The sequence below is a fragment of the Rhinoderma darwinii genome, chromosome 2 (genome assembly GCF_050947455.1).
Source record: "Rhinoderma darwinii isolate aRhiDar2 chromosome 2, aRhiDar2.hap1, whole genome shotgun sequence".
NCBI classification, from domain to species: Eukaryota; Metazoa; Chordata; class Amphibia; order Anura; family Rhinodermatidae; genus Rhinoderma; species Rhinoderma darwinii.
In genome coordinates, this window is record NC_134688.1 from 165,903,811 (window position 1) to 165,924,714 (window position 20,904).

General features: G+C 44.1%; 1 protein-coding gene across 3 annotated transcripts in view; it reads right to left on the minus strand.

Annotated features, from left to right (window-relative positions):
* PCCA (propionyl-CoA carboxylase subunit alpha) overlaps positions 1–20,904 on the minus strand; it is a 614,152-nt gene that overhangs the window by 251,526 nt on the left and 341,722 nt on the right. For all 3 annotated transcript variants that reach the window (XM_075852453.1, XM_075852451.1, XM_075852452.1), the window contains 2 exons: positions 19,640–19,750; positions 13,789–13,891 (listed from right to left, as the gene is read on the minus strand). In XM_075852453.1, the coding sequence (XP_075708568.1) occupies positions 13,789–13,891; positions 19,640–19,750 (214 nt within the window). The remainder of the gene's footprint in view (positions 1–13,788; positions 13,892–19,639; positions 19,751–20,904) is intronic.

A 20,904-nucleotide genomic window follows, 5' to 3' on the forward strand; every position in this document is an offset into this window, starting at 1 on the left:
CGAGGCTGATTGAAATTCTCATTCATTGCCATTTGCCAAGCCAGTGTCCGTGTGTGAATACGCTTTTAAAAGGGGCTCATCCCTGGAATAACAATCCAACTTGCCATACAGGCAGCCTAGTAGTACTACAAGGCCCAGCATTCCCTGAGTGCACTGCAGCGAGGCTGATTGAAATTCTCATTCATTGCCATTTGCCAAGCCAGTGTCCGTGTGTGAATACGCTTTTAAAAGGGGCTCATCCCTGGAATAACAATCCAACTTGCCATACAGGCAGCCTAGTAGTACTACAAGGCCCAGCATTCCCTGAGTGCACTGCAGCGAGGCTGATTGAAATTCTCATTCATTGCCATTTGCCAAGCCAGTGTCCGTGTGTGAATACGCTTTTAAAAGGGGCTCTGAAATGTCTGGGAAAAAAAAGGTTGTGAAAGGACGGGGTAGAGGAAGAAACACCCATGCCGTCTCCTCTTCCAGTCCAAATGTTGGATCTGTTGGTGCCAGACCCAGTAGCAGCATTTGTGGCACAAGACATGTGCCCAGTTCCACTAGTAGCAGCTGCCATGTGCCTGCTAGTAGTAGTATCAGCAAGCCAGACTTGTCCATCTCCTCCGGTGGGCGGGTTACTTTAGACAATACGGCCATTGTGGACTGGTTGGCTGGCTCGCGGTCATCTCAGCAGGAAGACTCTGACGATCTGGCTTCAAGCCAGGTTTCGTTGGATTCCAGATCCTCTACAGTTCCTTGGCACGGTGACAGTAGTAATATAGGTATTTCTAGCGTTTCCATTCCATCATCTATGTCTTCGCTCCCCCTTCCTAGCGGGAAGCCATCTTTCCTGAGAGTCCTAAGAGACATCTCCTCGGGTGCGAAGGAAGATACTGAACAACATAGTGATGATGATGATTTGTTTTCCGCGAGTCAGCCAACGGAGTGTGTTGCGGCGGTGGTGGAGGTGGAAGCGGTGACCGAGACGCATAGCTGCGGTAGTGGGGGTGTTGGTGGTGGTAGCCGTGGTGGCAGACGCAGTAATGAGGGGGGGCATGGAGCCCGCCATGATGTCACATCACATTCACAACACAGTGACAGAAGTGGCGGGGATGATGAGGAAGGCTATGATGATGATGTTGTTTTAGACAGGACGTGGGAACCAGGTGACGAGGTGATGACGGCGTCAGAGGAGGAGGGTAGTAGTGGCGGCACTGGATGTGATAAACAGCCAAGCCGAGGTAGGGGCAGAAGTCAATCTGCAAAACGTTGCAGCGGTAGGGTCAGCTCAGGAGCCGGTGACGGCGACACAGATGCTGGTGTAGGTTCCCGAAAAAAGCCTGCCAGACAAGGGGCAAGCTCGGGTGGTTGTGGTGGTGGTGGTGGTGGTGGACGTGGTACTACCTCTTTACGGTACTCTGCCGTGTGGCAATTTTTCTGTACCTTCCCAGAGGAGGAAAACATGGCACAGTGCCGTATCTGCAAGCAGAAAGTAAGGCGTGGGCAGGGCAGCAATGTAGGAACTACTGCTCTACGTAAACACATGGAACGGCATCACAAGGCCATGTGGGACAATCAACATGCCCCACCATCATGTACATCTAATGAAGACCCCTCTTCCGCTGCTGCTGCTGCTCCGAGTCCCTGTCATCTAAGTAGTAGCCAGGCCTTATCCACCATGTCGTTGTCATCATCATCATCACTGTCATCTAGTGCTCCTCCTATGTCCCGTCAGTTATCCATTACGGAATCGTTGTCCAATAAGCAACAATATATACCCAGTCATCCACTTGTCGTGCGGCTTAATTCACACCTGGCAAAGTTGTTGGTGGTGCAGTCGCTGCCATACCACCTGGTCGACTCCGCCGGCTTCAAGCAATTGATGGCGTGCGCTCAGCCTAGGTGGCGAATACCTAGCCGACATTACTTCTCCAAAACAGCTGTCCCTGCCTTGCACAAGCATGTGGAGGAAAAGGTGTCCAAGTCCTTGCAATTATCCGTGTGCAGCAGGGTACATGCCACCGTCGACACGTGGAGCAGCAACTATGGGCAGGGACAGTACATGTCTTTCACGGCCCACTGGGTCAATATTTTGCAGTCCGATGCACCACCGCAGCAATGCCAGGCATTACCACCTCCACGCTTGTATGTTTCTAGTTCAACTCCGGACACCAGGCGCCTACCATCCTTCTCCTCCTACTCCTCCTCCTCCTCCTTGCCTTCCTCCTTGGAGGTCTTCCCGTCCCCGACAGGACACAGCGTATCTTCCACTCCTCCTCCCTCCTCTTTTCATAGGTGCAAGGTGAAGCGCCACAACGCTGTCTTACACCTGCTGAGCCTGGGCGAGAAAAGCCACACAGGGCAGGAGCTGCTGCTGTGCATCAAGGAGGAAATCGCACGCTGGCTGTCTCCTCTGAAACTCACACTGGGCAATGTTGTCTCTGATAACGGCAAGAACGTTGTGGCTGCACTGCGTCTAGGTCACCTGACACACGCTCCTTGCATGGCACATGTGATCAATCTGGTCATAACACGCTTCTTAAAGTCATATGTTGGTTTGAAGGGTGTGCTGGCCATGTCCAGGAGGGTTTGCGTTCGCTTTAGACGTTCGTATGCATTTAAGCACGCCCTCCTGGACTTGCAGCGTCAAAACAATCTCCCAGAACACAGCCTGATTTGCGACGTTCCAACACGCTGGAATTCCACCCTGCACATGTTGGACCGTCTGTATGAACAGCGGAAAGCCGTGAATGATTTCCTGATGCAGCAGACGGGCAGCGTTTGGAGCCAGTGTAATTTCGAGCTCAGGCACTGGCAGCTGGTTAGAGACGCATGTCGCGTTTTGAGGCCCTTTGAAGAGGCCACACGATTTGTGAGCCGTGACGCTAGCGGAATGAACGATGTTATGCCGCTGATATTCATTATGGAGCAAACGCTCACAGCGATGATTCAGCAAAGGATGGAGGAAGGATCACATCTGGCTATGGATGTTGAGGAGGAGGAGGAGGATGAGGAAACAGGACCTGAAGAGGAGCTGGATTTGGAGATGGAATCACAGGAAGGGATAGGGGACGAGGCAGCCGCACAACATGACAGTGATGGTGGTGATGACGAGTCTGACGACGACCTTGATGATGGACAACCATGGCAGTATGGGGCGGAGATGGAACCAACCGGGCCCTCTGAAACGCTGGCCAGGATGGCGAGCTGTATGCTTCGTTACTTGCGCGCTGACTGTCGTATTGTTAGCATGAAGCAAAGAGATGACTACTGGATAGCCACACTTTTAGACCCTCGGTATAAAGCCAGAATGGGGGAGTTTTTTGCGCCTTCCGAGAGGGAGGCAAAATTGGCTTATTATAGAGAGAAGCTATGCAGCCAGCTTGTCATGGCTTTCAAACGGCAGACACCCGCTGCAAGCATGTCTGACCGGGGGGCCACTCTCCGCTCCCCACTGTCTCATCGTTCCACCGCCTCTGGCAGAGCTACCTCTGCAATAGGCGGCAGCCGTGGCAGCAGCGGCAGCAGCAGCAGCAGCAGCAGCCAATTCAGTTTGGAAAATATGATGACAACATTTTTACATCCAATACCCCGACCTGACACACATCGTAGCACTAGTCACCAAAGGGATGTTCACCATCTCCAGGTGCAGCACCTAAACAACCAGGTTCACTCGTACTTGGACTGTGCCCTTTCTCCGTCAGAAATGCTGATCCCAGACCCCATGGACTTCTGGGTCAGCAGATTGGATCATTGGCAAGAACTGGCCCAGTTTGCCATGGGTGTACTGTCTTGTCCACCCTCCAGTGTAGCGTCAGAGAGGGTATTCAGCGCAGCAGGGGGCTTCGTCACCCCTAAGCGAACAAGATTGTCCGCCAACAGCTTGGAAAATCTCACGTTTCTGAAAATGAATCAAGCGTGGATCGGTGAGGATTTTAAAACCCCTGTGCCTGATGCCACTGATTAGATCTTACATTGCTGCTGCTGCTGCCGCCTGCTACTGCCGCCTGCTACTATGGGATTCTGTCCTGTCCACTCTTTTTTTAATGTGCCGCTGTTGGTGCTGCAGCTGCTACTACTTCTACCACCAATCCACCCCAGTGCCGTCTGCTACAAGCAGGCCTGCCCCACCAGAGGGCTTTGTCCTGTGACTCTCCAGTCTCTTTTTTTAATGTGCTGCTACTACTGCTACTACTGCTTGCACCCTTGCTGTCTGTGTTGGCTAGTACCTCTACTACCACCAATACACCTACACTGCCATCTGCTACAAGCAGGCCTGAGGCCTGCCCCACTACAGGGCTTTGTCCTCCTGTGACTGTCCAGTCTCTTTTTTTAATGTGCTGCTACTACTGCTACTACTGCTTGCACCCTTGCTGTCTGTGTTGGCTACCTCGACTACTACCACCAATACACCTCCACTGCCGCCCGTCTGCTACAAGCAGGCCTGAGGCCTGCCCCACCACAGGGCTTTGTCCTCCTGTGACTGTCCAGTCTCTCTTTTTTTTAATGTGCTGCTACTACTGCTTGCACCCTTGCTGTCTGTGTTGGCTACCTCTAATACCACCAATACACCTACACTGCCGCCCGTCTGCTACAAGCAGGCCTACCCCACCACAGGGCTATGTCCTGTGACTGTCGTCCAGTCTCTTTTTTTAATGTGCTGCTGCTACTACCAGTCCTACCACCCTTGCTGTCTGTGTTGGCTAGTCTACCTCTACTACCACCAATACACCTCCACTGCCGTCTGCTACAAGCAGGCCTGAGGCCTGCCCCACCACAGGGCTTTGCCCTCCTCTGACTGTCCAGTCTCTTTTTTTAATGTGCTGCTACTACTGCTACTACTGCTTGCACCCTTGCTGTCTGTGTTGGCTACCTCGACTACTACCACCAATACACCTCCACTGCCGCCCGTCTGCTACAAGCAGGCCTGAGGCCTGCCCCACCACAGGGCTTTGTCCTCCTCTGACTGTCCAGTCTCTTTTTTTAATGTGCTGCTACTACTGCTACTACTGCTTGCACCCTTGCTGTCTGTGTTGGCTACCTCGACTACTACCACCAATACACCTCCACTGCCGCCCGTCTGCTACAAGCAGGCCTGAGGCCTGCCCCACCACAGGGCTTTGCCCTCCTCTGACTGTCCAGTCTCTTTTTTTAATGTGCTGCTACTACTGCTACTACTGCTTGCACCCTTGCTGTCTGTGTTGGCTACCTCGACTACTACCACCAATACACCTCCACTGCCGCCCGTCTGCTACAAGCAGGCCTGAGGCCTGCCCCACCACAGGGCTTTGCCCTCCTCTGACTGTCCAGTCTCTTTTTTTAATGTGCTGCTACTACTGCTACTACTGCTTGCACCCTTGCTGTCTGTGTTGGCTACCTCGACTACTACCACCAATACACCTCCACTGCCGCCCGTCTGCTACAAGCAGGCCTGAGGCCTGCCCCACCACAGGGCTTTGCCCTCCTCTGACTGTCCAGTCTCTTTTTTTAATGTGCTGCTACTACTGCTACTACTGCTTGCACCCTTGCTGTCTGTGTTGGCTACCTCGGCTACTACCAGTCTACCACCAATACACCTCCACTGCCGCCCGTCTGCTACAAGCAGGCCTGAGGCCTGCCCCACCACAGGGCTTTGTCCTCCTGTGACTGTCCAGTCTCTCTTTTTTTTAATGTGCTGCTACTACTGCTACTACTGCTTGCACCCTTGCTGTCTGTGTTGGCTACCTCGGCTACTACCAGTCTACCACCAATACACCTCCACTGCCGCCCGTCTGCTACAAGCAGGCCTGAGGCCTGCCCCACCACAGGGCTTTGTCCTCCTCTGACTGTCCAGTCTCTTTTTTTAATGTGCTGCTACTACTGCTACTACTGCTTGCACCCTTGCTGTCTGTGTTGGCTACCTCGACTACTACCACCAATACACCTCCACTGCCGCCCGTCTGCTACAAGCAGGCCTGAGGCCTGCCCCACCACAGGGCTTTGTCCTCCTCTGACTGTCCAGTCTCTTTTTTTAATGTGCTGCTACTACTGCTACTACTGCTTGCACCCTTGCTGTCTGTGTTGGCTACCTCGACTACTACCACCAATACACCTCCACTGCCGCCCGTCTGCTACAAGCAGGCCTGAGGCCTGCCCCACCACAGGGCTTTGTCCTCCTGTGACTGTCCAGTCTCTCTTTTTTTTAATGTGCTGCTACTACTGCTACTACTGCTTGCACCCTTGCTGTCTGTGTTGGCTACCTCTAATACCACCAATACACCTACACTGCCGCCCGTCTGCTACAAGCAGGCCTACCCCACCACAGGGCTATGTCCTGTGACTGTCGTCCAGTCTCTTTTTTTAATGTGCTGCTGCTACTACCAGTCCTACCACCCTTGCTGTCTGTGTTGGCTAGTCTACCTCTACTACCACCAATACACCTCCACTGCCGTCTGCTACAAGCAGGCCTGAGGCCTGCCCCACCACAGGGCTTTGCCCTCCTCTGACTGTCCAGTCTCTTTTTTTAATGTGCTGCTACTACTGCTACTACTGCTTGCACCCTTGCTGTCTGTGTTGGCTACCTCGACTACTACCACCAATACACCTCCACTGCCGCCCGTCTGCTACAAGCAGGCCTGAGGCCTGCCCCACCACAGGGCTTTGTCATCCTCTGACTGTCCAGTCTCTTTTTTTAATGTGCTGCTACTACTGCTACTACTGCTTGCACCCTTGCTGTCTGTGTTGGCTACCTCGACTACTACCACCAATAAACCTCCACTGCCGCCCGTCTGCTACAAGCAGGCCTGCCCCACCACAGGGCTTTGTCCTGTGACTGTCGTCCAGTGTCTTTTAATGTGCTGCTACTACTCACCCTTGCCAATAAAAAGGGTCAATTTTTGGAGGGCTTGTGAAAAGCCATTGCTTGTTGCTTTTACATCCATGTATGGAAGAACCCCGGCAGGCATCTGCCAATAAAAAGGGTCAATTTTTGGAGGGCTTGTGAAAAGCCATTGCTTGTTGCTTTAATGCTTTTACATCCATGTATGGAAGAACCCCGGCAGGCATCTGCCAATAAAAAGGGTCAATTTTTGGAGGGCTTGTGAAAAGCCATTGCTTGTTGCTTTAATGCTTTTACATCAATGTATGGAAGAACCCCGGCAGGCATCTGCCAATAAAAAGGGTCAATTTTTGGAGGGCTTGTGAAAAGCCATTGCTTGTTGCTTTAATGCTTTTACATCCATGTATGGAAGAACCCCGGCAGGCATCTGCCAATAAAAAGGGTCAATTTTTGGAGGGCTTGTGAAAAGCCATTGCTTGTTGCTTTAATGCTTTTACATCCATGTATGGAAGAACCCCGGCAGGCATCTGCCAATAAAAAGGGTCAATTTTTGGAGGGCTTGTGAAAAGCCATTGCTTGTTGCTTTAATGCTATTACATCCATGTATGGAAGAACCCCGGCAGGCATCTGCCAATAAAAAGGGTCAATTTTTGGAGGGCTTGTGAAAAGCCATTGCTTGTTGCTTTAATGCTTTTACATCCATGTATGGAAGAACCCCGGCAGGCATCTGCCAATAAAAAGGGTCAATTTTTGGAGGGCTTGTCAAAAGCCATTGCTTGTTGCTTTTACATCAATGTATGGAAGAACCCCGGCAGGCATCTGCCAATAAAAAGGGTCAATTTTTGGAGGGCTTGTGAAAAGCCATTGCTTGTTGCTTTTACATCCATGTATGGAAGAACCTCGGCAGGCATCTGCCAATAAAAAGGGTCAATTTTTGGAGGGCTTGTGAAAAGCCATTGCTTGTTGCTTTTACATCCATGTATGGATGAACCCCGGCAGGCATCTGCCAATAAAAAGGGTCAATTTTTGGAGGGCTTGTCAAAAGCCATTGCTTCTTCTTTTACCACCTTATATGTATGAACCCTGGCAGGCATCAGCCGCCTAAAATGGTAAATTTTTGTACCTTTTTTAACAATGCATTAAGCATACAACATGCACAAGTGCAGTGGTTTCTGTTAGTTATCTCCGTGTCCCATCCGTTTTCCTAGAGCCATACATGTTGGCGTAACTTTGACACCAACTTTGCATTAAAGACAGCTCAAAAGTACTTGGATACACTCATGGGTGACCTAAGAGTGTTATACAGGGCTTCTAGGGCTTTAAAACAGTGTTATACACGATTTTTAGGGGCTTTCTTGTATTACAGGTTCGGTCAGAACTAGTTCGGTCCGAATCGAACTTTTGCACGAAATTCGGCGAACTTGCCGAACCGAACTTTTCATAAGTTCGCTCATCTCTACCTATATCTAATCCAGTCACATGTGATAAAGTCTGCTAAGCCACTGTATCTAATCCTATCCATAGCTATAGGGTCGTAGTGCTATATATATATATGCTGTCTCCTATATATACATACACGCACACACATTTTTGGGGAGCTATATGTAATGGCGCTATTTCCAATGACATTTCAAGACCTTCGTGACTCCTCTGGCAGATAGTACTGCATCGTTGGGTAACTTAGGAGACCAAGGGATATAGCCGAAAGCTGCAGGCCGTCGGCCATGAGAAGTTTGGGGGGGGGCAAGAAGAACCTTTGCATTGGGTCCCATGAGCCTTTAGCTGCGCCCCTGATGCTGGGCCTTTATATGCTCTGCTGGGCCCTCATACGCTCTGCTATCCCGTATATACTGCGAGATTTATATCTGCATATTTGACTGGATCCACAACAGAGGATCCGAAGGCCAGATTCACACGAACGAGTGCAAACTCGGACACGAATAACTTCCCTTTTTCACTTCCAAGTTGCTCCCATATCACGCATCCCCATAGACTTGAGTCCAAATCTAAAGAAAATAGGACACTTTTTATTTTTCAATGGACCCTCCACACAATCCCTTGAAACAACGGCCGTGTGGAAGTTCCCATTGAAATACATGCGTCCGGGTAACGGCCGTTGTTTTAACAGCCGTCACTCGGATGTATACTACGGTCGTCTGAATTCGGCCTAACCGAGAGAACCTCCTAACAAAACTAACAGTGACCCTTTCCTAATATTTCTATGAAGTTCGAGGGTTAGCCCCTAATCAATTCCAATAGTGGACAGTAAGCACCCCAGTCCACCACTGGAGTAATGTATTTACTGTCTAACCAAGAGTAGATTTGATGTGCCAGAGATACTTCTGCTACAGATGAACCTGACTTTCTACTGGAGATCAGTTTAACTGTTGTTATAGGGGTATTCCCAAATCTCACATTCATGGATGTGGGTCCCCCTCGCGCCCTGGTGAGGCAGCTGCAGCTAAAAAGCAAATGGCAGATTTTTTGCGAGTGCTTTCCATATCCCACAAATTGTGTGGGTTTTTTCCCCTTTTTTCTAAAAGTTAATCAATTAATAATATGTACCTCATAATGGTGCCAATAAAAACTACAATTCACCTCGCAAAAAATATGCCCTCATACATCCTTGACGAATAAGTAAAAATGTACACATTGAATGTGTCAATAAACAGTTGAAAAAAAATTGCTGAAGGCCTAAAATAGACCAGCCCTCCATGGGTTAAAAGATGCATATACAGGTATTTTAATGCATTATAATACAAAAAATAATAAACTTAAAAACCCCCTAGTGGGACAGAAGAAAAAATGAAAGTTAAATGAATAAAGTAATATATATATATATATATATATATATATATATATATATATATATATATATATATATGTGTAATAAAATGAAAAATACACACTGCCTTGTAGTGTTTTTTTTCGTGATTTGCTGCATTATAATCTTGAATTATAAATGGAATTTTGGTCGGTTTGCACCATTTGATTTAAACATGCTTGTCACTTTGAAGGTGCAAAATATTTTTTACTGTAATACAACAATAATGAAGACAAAAAAAAAAGAACTTTATTGTGCATAAGTATTCACCCCTAAGGCCCCATGCACACGACCATAATTTTGATCTGTAATTGCGGATCAAAGTACAGATCCATTCATTTATATTGCCCACGGACACCTTCCCGTATATTTATGGGAAGGTGTCAGGGCCGTAGAAAGCATCCGCAAAAAATAGGACATGTCCTATTTTTTTATTTTTTTTTGTAGACCGTGTTCCTATACTTTTTAATGAGTATGGCTAGCAAATGCGCGTGACTGTCCGCGGCCGGCCGTGCCCATAATCAAGGACTGTGATTATGGCTACGGCCGTGTGCAGGGGGCCTAATAAATGAATAATTACAGTAGCACTCAAATCTTTATTGTAAGAAAAAACACATGGATCTTTACTCAGTTATACAACAATTTTCAAATTAAATGCTAAATTATATGTCCCCCAAAATAACAGAATTAAAAAAAAATTCTTAAACGCAACAAGATCTTACACCGTTATGTCAACGAAAAAAACCAAACACATATGGCTCTTGGAATGTGGTGAAACAAAAATAGATAAATCTAATGTGGCCAAAAATAGCAGTGGGTTAAAAAGATGCCGCATAAAGTTAGAGATTACTTTATACGGCATCAAGAACAAAAATAATACAATGTGTGTGTGGCCTTTACATTTTGTATTTGTTATGCTAATTGACTGCCATCCACGAGAAAAATAAGTATTATACGCACAAATGGTGCCATATTAAAATGTCACACATTATGATATAACAGTTTGTGACATGTTGAGTAACAGGTACGTTTTTGCCAAGTCTAATAAAAGATAAATGAACAAATCCAATGAAGAAATTAGAAAAATAGAGATTATAGCCAACACAAGCAGTGCATAGGAAGTACTGTGGGTAATTGGATTCTGAAATACAAACATTACATTAGTAGGCCCAAGAGATCGTATGATGTAGCCACACCTGTAAAGTCATTTGGCTACACCCACTAAGACTGGAATAAAAACAAAATGCCCCAAAACTACATAGCAGCAATTCTGACTTTTTTTCAATGACACCTCTACATCAAGAAAGCATAAAATCACTAAAGCCTAAAGAATGTTTCTATTTCGCACCATATCCTGGAGAGAAACCGAATAAAAAATGTAGCTGGTCTGTATGGATGTAACCAGCCAAGCATTTCTACAACTCTAGCAAAAGTCTTACGTCGACTAGTTTTGGGCCTGGGCTCCATGGTAATATTATAGATGGCGATTATCTCTCAGTGCAATCGCGGAAGATTGTAGTGCGATATGGTGCCTATTCTGGTTAACACACACAGGGGTCCCTCATGTTTTCAACCTACAGTGGCCTTTTATGGGCCATCATAAAGTAAGACCCCGTTTTAACTTAAGCTACAGGCAGAGCCGATCTGCGTGCGACTGGATGGAAGATTTGCTAATTGGCATGTCCAATTTCCTGGAAAATGTCTGATTGGCCACAGTGAACTGCCAATATCCAGATCACATTTGGGGAAAGTAGAGCCAAACAGCAGGTTCTGTATTATTGAACAGCATGCTCTAGTATTACCAGTAGATAATATAGTACATGTAACCTGTACTACATCTATTCTGCTAACTGTGCCACATCCACTACACTGCTATGTGTACTGTACACTGCTATGTGTACTGTACACTGCCAGGAAAAAGCTGCTCCTGTGGCAATCGGGTGAGGGTGACTCACTTTTAGACTTTTCTTGCTTTCTCTGTATTAGTAATGAGCTTTTTATTTTCTCTATTTTTTGGGCTTGACATTTCGGGGACTTCAGAAGCAATTACTACTTATGGTCCACTTACAATGGTGTAAGTGGAGCAGTGTGTAGGAAAACGAAAAAACAAAATTATTCTGGCCTTAAATCCACTATAGTAATCTATAGAACAAATTTACAACATACATTCAACAGAATATTGATGGAATTATATTCTTTACAAAGTGTTCACCATTTTCCTTAAGACATAACATTTCTTATTAAATATTAAAGGAGTTCTCTGGGACATAAACAATGGTGGGGTTCCAACCAGGATATCTGCACATCAGAACAATAAAGTGGTGGTTGTGCCTGGTACTGCAGCTCAATGAGCATTCACTTTAATGCAACAACTTTAGTACCAGGCACACTGTTACCCATTCAGATGACCCATTGTCCCGGTGTACACAATGAAAGGGCTTTTGACTTCTTCATTGCGCTGATCGGCAGGGGTCCTGGAGGTTGAATTTAAGATTAGGTCATCAATGTCTCGGAGCGTCCCTTTAGGCCAGATATATATATATATATATATATATATATATATATACACACACACACACACACACACACACACACACACACACACACACACACACACACGTTTTGATGCAGTTTTTGGCTGAGTATTTTGAGCCAAGCCCAGGAAAGTACATAAAAGAAAGGAGATGCATCAGGCTTTTCTTTATACCTTTCCTTCCTTTTGGATCCACTTCTGGCTTTGGCTCTAAAAACAGAGCCAAACACTGCATCAAAACGGTGTATGATCTGGACCTTAAAGGAGTTTTCCAACCAGTCAGGATAGGCCATCAATTGCTGATTGGTCTGAAAGGTATTGCAGACTTTTCTCTCATTCAAGTGAATGGAAGAAAAGGCTGCAATCAATGTGAATCGCCACTAAATGCGTGTCGAAGATTCACAGTGAGCAAGAAGAATTGAAGGGGAAGCAGTGCTCTTACGAGTGCTGCACTGCTTTTAAAAAAAAGCTGATAGGTGGGGGTCCCGGTAGTTGGACCCCGACCCATCAGCTATTGATGGACTATCCTGAGGCCAGAAAACCCCTTTAAAAGGTACTATAAAACTTAATAGAAATGTGGTCATGAATATAAGCTTTTATATCTACTCAATCTATGAAAGACCAGATTGTCACTAACTGTGCCTCAGGTGTCAGCCAAAGCATGTGGAGATAATGTCACTCACTTTTTTTTAGCAGAATTTTTTTTTTGTCTCGTTGGAAATTCCATAAATCAGTAACCAGCATTTACAATTGAAAAAAAAATAGGTTTACTAAAGGTCCTAAGCCATGTTTAGTCATAAAGTCCTCGTTCATTTTTCACCAGTTACCTCAATGCATTTAGCCATATAAGCAATGTATGTATATAGTCTGGTTACTATTGCTACATCCTGGGACATGTAAATACTGTACACTCAGCCTGTAATTATACTTACATATAGACAATAGAACGTGTGAAGTTTAGCGAATACAACAGAAATCTATACACGGACCTATTGTTTGAATTGCTGTCTGACATCAGAGAACTGGAATACTAAATTTATATCTACAAAACAAAAAAAAGTCACTTTTTCCATTCAATGATGTAACAGCTTTATTTATAAACAAGTTTAAAACCCCTTTAACAGGATCCAGTTATTATTTTAAAATGTTGACAACTATGAATTAGACAGCAATTCACAGTTACTTCAACAAGAGGGAATATTTGCTTTTCACTGATCACACATTTTGTAGGAGGTGAGCTACAGAATTGTTTCTAGTCCTCTAGAAGTGCTAACATGTTTTCTGATGGCCCTTTGCTACAAGTGAATGACCTCAAACTAATTAACGTGCCCACCATATCCTATAGTGTGAGCAACTAACACTCATTTATATGGTTTTGTGCTGGGTATATTTATTGAAAAAGATGATTTTGACAAGATTAAGAAATAGTGTGACATCTGTAAATTCGGTGACGTGAGTCCTCTTCAAAATATCGTCTGGAAAGCTCAAACTAGAGCAATATTCCTATATTCTATAGATGTTTATGGGTTTATAAAAGAATAGTGCATATTTTCGTTTAGAGAATACACCTTAATGCTATGATATATAGCTATAGTATATAGCAAGTATTCTTGAATGTTTAAAAAGACCAACCTTATGTTATTTAGAAATCGATGTGACCTGGTCTGTGAAGCAACATATAGTGAGGCTGTTGTCACAAGAAGGTCATTTCTTTCTTGACATGTCAAACTGTGTCCTGTTATGAAGGAAAATCAAGAATTTAAAAAACAAAAACAAAAAAACCCACAAGACATTCAGGAGAACAGTACACAGCAGTGAACATAATATTTTGCTTTATTAAACACAACACTTTAGTATCATAAAAAATTCTCAATGGTTTTAGCGTCATTACAGATCATAAGTTCAAGGGGGTTATCACATACAAGATCACCCTTTTAAAACGCCTATTGGAGCAGACTGATTTGTTTTTTGCGGAGTGTTGTGTTTGTCCAATTCGAAACCCTCTGTCTAAACAAGAGCCAAATGACACGTCACGTGTGGCACTCGGGAGTATTGCAGGCGGTTAATGCGATCTATTATTCCCATGTCACCCATTTTACCCATCCTCATCAATGAATTACAAAATGATACTTTTGTGAAGCGTCTTTTTTATGGGTCTAGTTGCTAGTATACGTGCCAGATTCTGTATTACTTCACTAGCTCTCCACTGGACAGCATATATATTTGCCACATTTCCAAGTTTAACCATAACTGCTACTCTAAATCTAGAGAGGTTTATAGATTTGTTTACAGGTTTTTATCTGACCATGACATGGAGCAATGGTCTTCCACCTTACTGAGGTACAATATATTTTATGCACATTTTTATTACATTCAGATACATGAATAACATCATGGATAAAGATCTGTTACCTAATGATTAATCCCATCCACTTTTGTAAACACGCCGTAAGAAAAGCGATGTTCTAGCACTGGAAATCTAAGGCTAAATGCACATATTGCGTATTTTGCTGCAGAAAATGGGGCACCAAAACCTCAGGAAATTCGCAGGTAAAAACTGCACCTAATCAAGCGTTTTCACGTTTTGATGCGTTTTTCAGGCGCGTTTTCATGCTGCGGGTTTTTCTGCAATTTTCCACAGCTTTAGGCAGATACAATTTGCAGGCGGAAACGCAAGATAAATTTTAAAAATCCGCACGGCAGGTCGATTTACGTGCAGAAATACGCGCAGCAAAACCGCACGTAATACGCATCGCGTGCATTGACCCTTAAGGGGTTAGGTGTTTATACTAGAAGCACCAGGTAAGGCAGGTTCTGTTATGGAATGACATCTATGACTATGTTCATCACTATATTAGCAGTGCTGGTCAACATAGAACACAGATTTTGTGCAAATCCTGGCTACACTAAGAATTACAAGCAAAACCACTTTTTTTATTCTTAATTCTTAGGCCCCATGAACACAAACGTGCTATTGCGGCCGCAATTCCCCCGAAAATCCACTGGAGAATTGCAGCCCCATTCATTCCAATGGGAGTCCAGGCTCATAGGAAATAATGGCCGCGGCCATGTGAACAGTCCGCGATTTGCAGGCGGCTCGCAGGTGACACTCCGCCCCCGGCCCACCCAAAAATCACGGCCGTGCACATGGCTACAGTCGTGTGCGTGAGGCCTTAAAATTTTCAAATAAATATTCCAAACTTAGATTTAAATCTAAACTACTTTTTACATATGATTATTTAAATGTCATATAGAAAATTCAAACAACATTCAAAACGTTGTGAATCTAATTAAAAACTATGTACATTACCATACAGGTAGAATAGTAAAATATATAATATACAATAGAAAGTATTTGCAGCTCAGCACAAAATTCAAATGAGAAAGCGGCTGTTTCTGCTTAATGGTTGGCGCCTCAATGACACTTTGTACAGTGTACATAAACCAAGAACAGGCTTGTGCATGCAGCAGCAGGTCAGGAATGGAATGCAAAAATCAATGACCTCTGGTTCCTTCCATGTCCCTGGAAATTAATATTAGGAAAGCTCACCGTAATCGAAAAGGTTACCTTATACGAAAATTGTACAAAGTAAGTTTTAAGCTGAAGGACAAAAAAAAGTCTTGTTTTCAAGAGTATTGGTTTTCTTTTTATTACAATTATACATATGTATTTGAGTGTTGTATATTACAAAGATATAAATATCATTAAAATCTCTCACTGTACAATAATTTCACATTTCGTCAAGCATAGTCTGGTTAGGAGGCTCTCACTTTATAATAGTGTCAGCATTTAAAAGCAATGTAAACCTTTGAAAGTATTTTTTTTTTTTTTAATAAACTAATGTTTAATTTTATTTTGAACAAGTTTTTAATTTGGATTTAATTTAAAAAAAAAAAAAAAATTGTTTTGCTTTTTGAGATACAGTTTTTATGTATCCTGGACAAATAGAATCTGTATCTTGCGGTCAAAGCCCTCAAACTTAAATGTGATAATAGCTGGCAAAAAAACGATGCGAAAGACGCTCAGAAACTAGTGCTGCTGTCATGAACACCGTAAACAGTGAGGTCCCTGTTCTTCCCAAACCTCTGTCCCTACCTACTTGTACGACCCGACCTAAACGACGGCGCACAACTGGGTGGCGTTCTCTATACTGGTACAAGTGAAACTGACAAATAGAAAAGACAGAGACCGTACAAAATAACAAAGGGTCATCTGGGAAGTACACGGAGGGAGAGGCAGGGCAATTGTGCCACGGACAAGTCCGGGCACAAAAGGTGGAGTCAGGCAGGCAGGGTCAAACCAGGAGAGTGCGGGAAAAAAAAGTCAGAAGGCAAAGAAAAGTCAGTAGTCAAGCCGAGGTCAGGTCACAGGAAGTTAAAATGCAAGTCGCTCAGGGGAGTGTGAAACAAGGGAAAGCACCAGGCAAGGAAACTCTAATTACAGACAAAAGCCAACTATCCCAGGCTGAACTAAATAAGGAGAGGGCGGGAGCTCAGGAACATCAGCCAGGCTTTGATTGGCCTGACGCTCCTGAGCTCCTATTGGCTGCAGACTGCCTCAGTCTGCCAGGCCGGGCGACGCCCGAGTGAGTAACTCTCGATGTCCTGGAGACCGAGGGAGCTGCAGGCAGAGAGTACGTGGGAGCTGCAGTTGTTTTCTGCCTCCTGTTGATTTCAATGGGAGGTCAGAGGCGGAAACCGTGCCAAGAAAAGGCATGGTGCTTTTTTTCCTGCTTCAGCGCCAAAAAACTGTGTCAACATGGCCTAAAGGGCACTTCGTAAGTAAGGAGAATGGTATTTGACTGCTGGAACCAATAACCAATCAGCAATGTGCTTGTTAGCAATTCTTACCAGCTCTACAACACTACAGTACTGGCCAAAAGTTTTGAGATGGACATAAATTTTGGTTTTCACAAAGTTGCTGCTTCAGTGCTTTTAGATCCTCTAGTCAGATGTTTCTATGGTATACTGAAGTACACTTATAAGCATTTCATACGTTTTTTAAACTTTTATTGCCAAATACTTCAAGTTCATGCAAAAACTGAATATTTACAGTGTTTGGCCCTTCTTTTTCAAGACTTCTGCAATTCGCTCTGGCATACTTGATATCAGCTTCTGGGCCAAATCCTGACTGATGGCAACCCATTCTTGCAGAATCAGTGCTTGGAGTATCAGAATTTCTGTGTTTGTCCACCTGCTTTTTGAGGATTGACCACAGGTTCTCAAAGGGATTGAGATCTGGGGAGCTTCCTGGCCATGGACCCAAAGTTTCAATGTTTTGTTCAACGAGCCACTCAGTTATCACTTTCGCATTGTTACATGGTTCTCCATCATGCTGGAAAAAGCATTGTTCATCACCAAATTGCTCCTGGATCGTTGAGAGAAGTTGCTATTGGAGGATATTTAGATACCATTCTTTATTCATGGAAGTGTTCTTAGGTAAAATTGTGAGTGAGCCCACTCCCTTGGATCAAAAGCAACTTCACACATGAATGGTCTCAGGATACTTTACTGCTGGCATGACAGAGGACTCATGGTAGCCATCACCTTTTCTTCTCCGGACAATCATTCATCTAGATGTCCCAAACAGTCTGATGGGGGCTTCATCAGAGAAAATAACTTTACCCCAGTCCTCCGCAGTCCAATCCCTGTACTACCGGCAGAATGCCAGTCTGTCCTTGATGTTTTTCTTTGAGAGAAGTGGCTTCTTTGCTGCCCTTGACACCAGGCCAGCCTCCAAAAGCCTTCGCCTCATTGTGCATGGAAATGCACTGACAGCAGCCATTCCTGAGCAAGTTCTGCACTGTTGATGAACCTATCCCGTAGCTAAATATGTTTTAGAAGAGGGTCCTAGCACTTGCTGAACTTTCTTGAGCGCCCTGAATACTTCTTCACAGCAATTGAACCTCTTTCCTTGTAGTTCATGATAATATGATAAATGATTGATTTAGTGGCAATCTTACAAGCAGCAATGTCCTTGCCTGTAAAGCCCTTTTGACTCAAAGCAATGATGACTGCACGTGTTTCCTTGGATGTAACCATTGTTAACTGAAGACAATAATTTCAAGTACCATCCCCTTTTGAATTATAAGAGCAGACTAGTTTCTTTAAACAGCATGACAGAGTGATAGTTCACACTTTCTCCTGAGCTAATGAGAAGATCACTGAAATTACATTAGCAGGTCATTTTATGGCACGGCTGAAATGCAGGGGAAATGAGGTTTTGCGATTAAGTTAATTTTCAAGGCAAGGAATGACTTTGCAATAAATTGCAATTCATCCGATCACTCTTCATAACCATCTAGAGTTAATGCAAATTGCCACTATAAACACTGAAGCAGCAAACTTTGTGAAAACCAAAATTTGTGTCAGTCTCAAAACTTTTGGCCGAGGTAGAGTGTCATAAATTCTCCTGTATCGTGAAAGCAGTGAATCAGTAGTTTGGCATTAGAGGACCCTTTAGGCTACGATCACATATAGTGGAAAAATCCACCAAAAATTTGCATGCACATGCCGCCGCAAACCTGCAGCAAAATCTGCATGTTACACACTCCTCATATAAAGGAATGAATACAGCTATGTGTGAACATAACCAATAATAATAGCCAGGGGCAGTTCCCAGAATAATTTGTTCAGTGGGGGGTATCCCTTCACCATTGTGAGGAACATTTGTCTCCATATCCATGTATCGAAGATATGTCAGTCACAGGGAGCAGGGCAATTCTTTCCAAAACAAAACTGTCACATATGAGGTCATCACTTACATGACTCAAGCCTGACAGATTACCAGAGCAAGCCATGAACCAGTTTGTGCTTATCAGGGCTCATCATTTGCTAAAGTTATCATCAGAGTACTAGGCGGCCATCACCAAGGATACCCAATAAAGATGAAATGTGGCTTCAGACAGAAAAAGAAAACAGCTTGAGCCCCTTAAGCCCTGTTCACACGGCAGAGTTTTTGCAGTGGAAAGGTCTGCAGATTCCGCAACAAAATTCTGCCTCCTATTAATTTTAATGGGAGTCGGACGCATCTTTTTTCCGCTAGCTGTTTTTTTTAGCTAGTGGGAAAAAGAGGCGTCCTGCGGATTCCGCCCTAACCTCCCAATGAAGTCAATGGGAGGAGGAATCTTCCCGCCACGCAAAATCCGAAGTGTGAACTGACCCTAAAATAGTATCTTTGCCGTTTTTCAATGACTAAGTAAAAATCTGTTTAACAAATATTCTAAATATATATTTAATATTTGTCATTTATGTGATTTGGGATATGATCAGACTGCTTTGACATAAGCAGTAGATATGACTATTCTATTAGTCCACAGGATTTTCTGTCATTTGAATATAACTAGTATAGGATAAGAATAAACCTAATACTACATTGAATATTAACTTTACTCTGTATTCTAACTATATAATCAGTCAACAACTTGCCATATGTAAGTTAAGTCAGCCTGTACATGATGAAACTGCAATGCAAAAGACAAACCTTTAAATCCATCAGGATAAACTTCAGGGAGAAATTTAGTAGTAATGTCTCCTTTGACGAAACGAGGGTGAGTGATAACTTCACGGAGTAAAGGAATATTGTGAGTCACACCTAAAAAACATAACATCAATCATATAATAAAAGAATGTAAAATTATAAACCAAATATAGAAAGTGCAATAATGGCTAAGAAAGTACAATAAGGTAATGATGGGTTTGCATTTGGGTCAAAATTCAAGCTGCCACTAATCTCATTTCCGATTCCCACAACTGCCAAATGGCTGTTATGGCCATTCTGTAATCTAGGCTGTAGTTTGCCTAGGGGCCCGATTTACGATTATATACAGTATTCCCAAGACCTGTTTCATATCCCGCATTTCGACAAATTTCTGTTGTTTTTTAAGTGGGTTGTAGTGGACAGATGTTAGTCTAAAATCTAAAGAAAAATAAGAATGCCTACAGTATGTTTTGGCGTTTTTGTAGAGTATTTCTCCATAGGCTTCTCTATAGAATTTCGAAAAGGTCAGGAAAACACCAAAATGACCAAAGACGCATGTAAAAGAGCAAAAATGGGAGAAAATACTGCAATACCTGTGAATCGCCGCTAAATGCGTGTCAAACATTCACAGTGAGCAAGAAGGAATGAAGGGGAAGCAGCGCTAGTACGCCTTCAAAACAGCTGATCGGCGGGGTCCCCGGGAGTCGGACCCCGACTCATCAGCTATTGATGGCCTATCCTGAGGATAGTCCATCAATTTTTACTCGCTGGAAAACCCCTCTAATAAACGCTGGCGTTTTTCAGCTTAAAACGGCAAATAGAAAACCTGTGCATGAAGGAGGACCTGTGTGAGGGCCTACTGTACAATGAGCCCGAAATGCAATAAAATTTTAAAAAATATATAGACGTTTGGGCAAAAATAGCCTAACAAAGAATACAGTGAATTTCCCGCCTCTCTCACCAGTGATTGAAAGCCGTCATGCATATATGCAGATACACAGCAGCCGCCAGTCACCGGTACCTTATAAATAGGGCAGACATATAACTATGAGCCCGCAGTTTATTTTGTTATGCTTTATTAGCCAAAGGGCACAATATTTCATGGTTTTCAAGATCTCTGCTCGTTGTTACTCAGTAGGAACATTCATTCTTTCCTTCCAGTGGATATAATTCTGTCCATGGTCATGTGATGGACGCAGAGATGCTGGGATTGTTAGAAGATACAGCTCTGATACACATAGTGTAACTATAATGAGCCGTGCACCTGT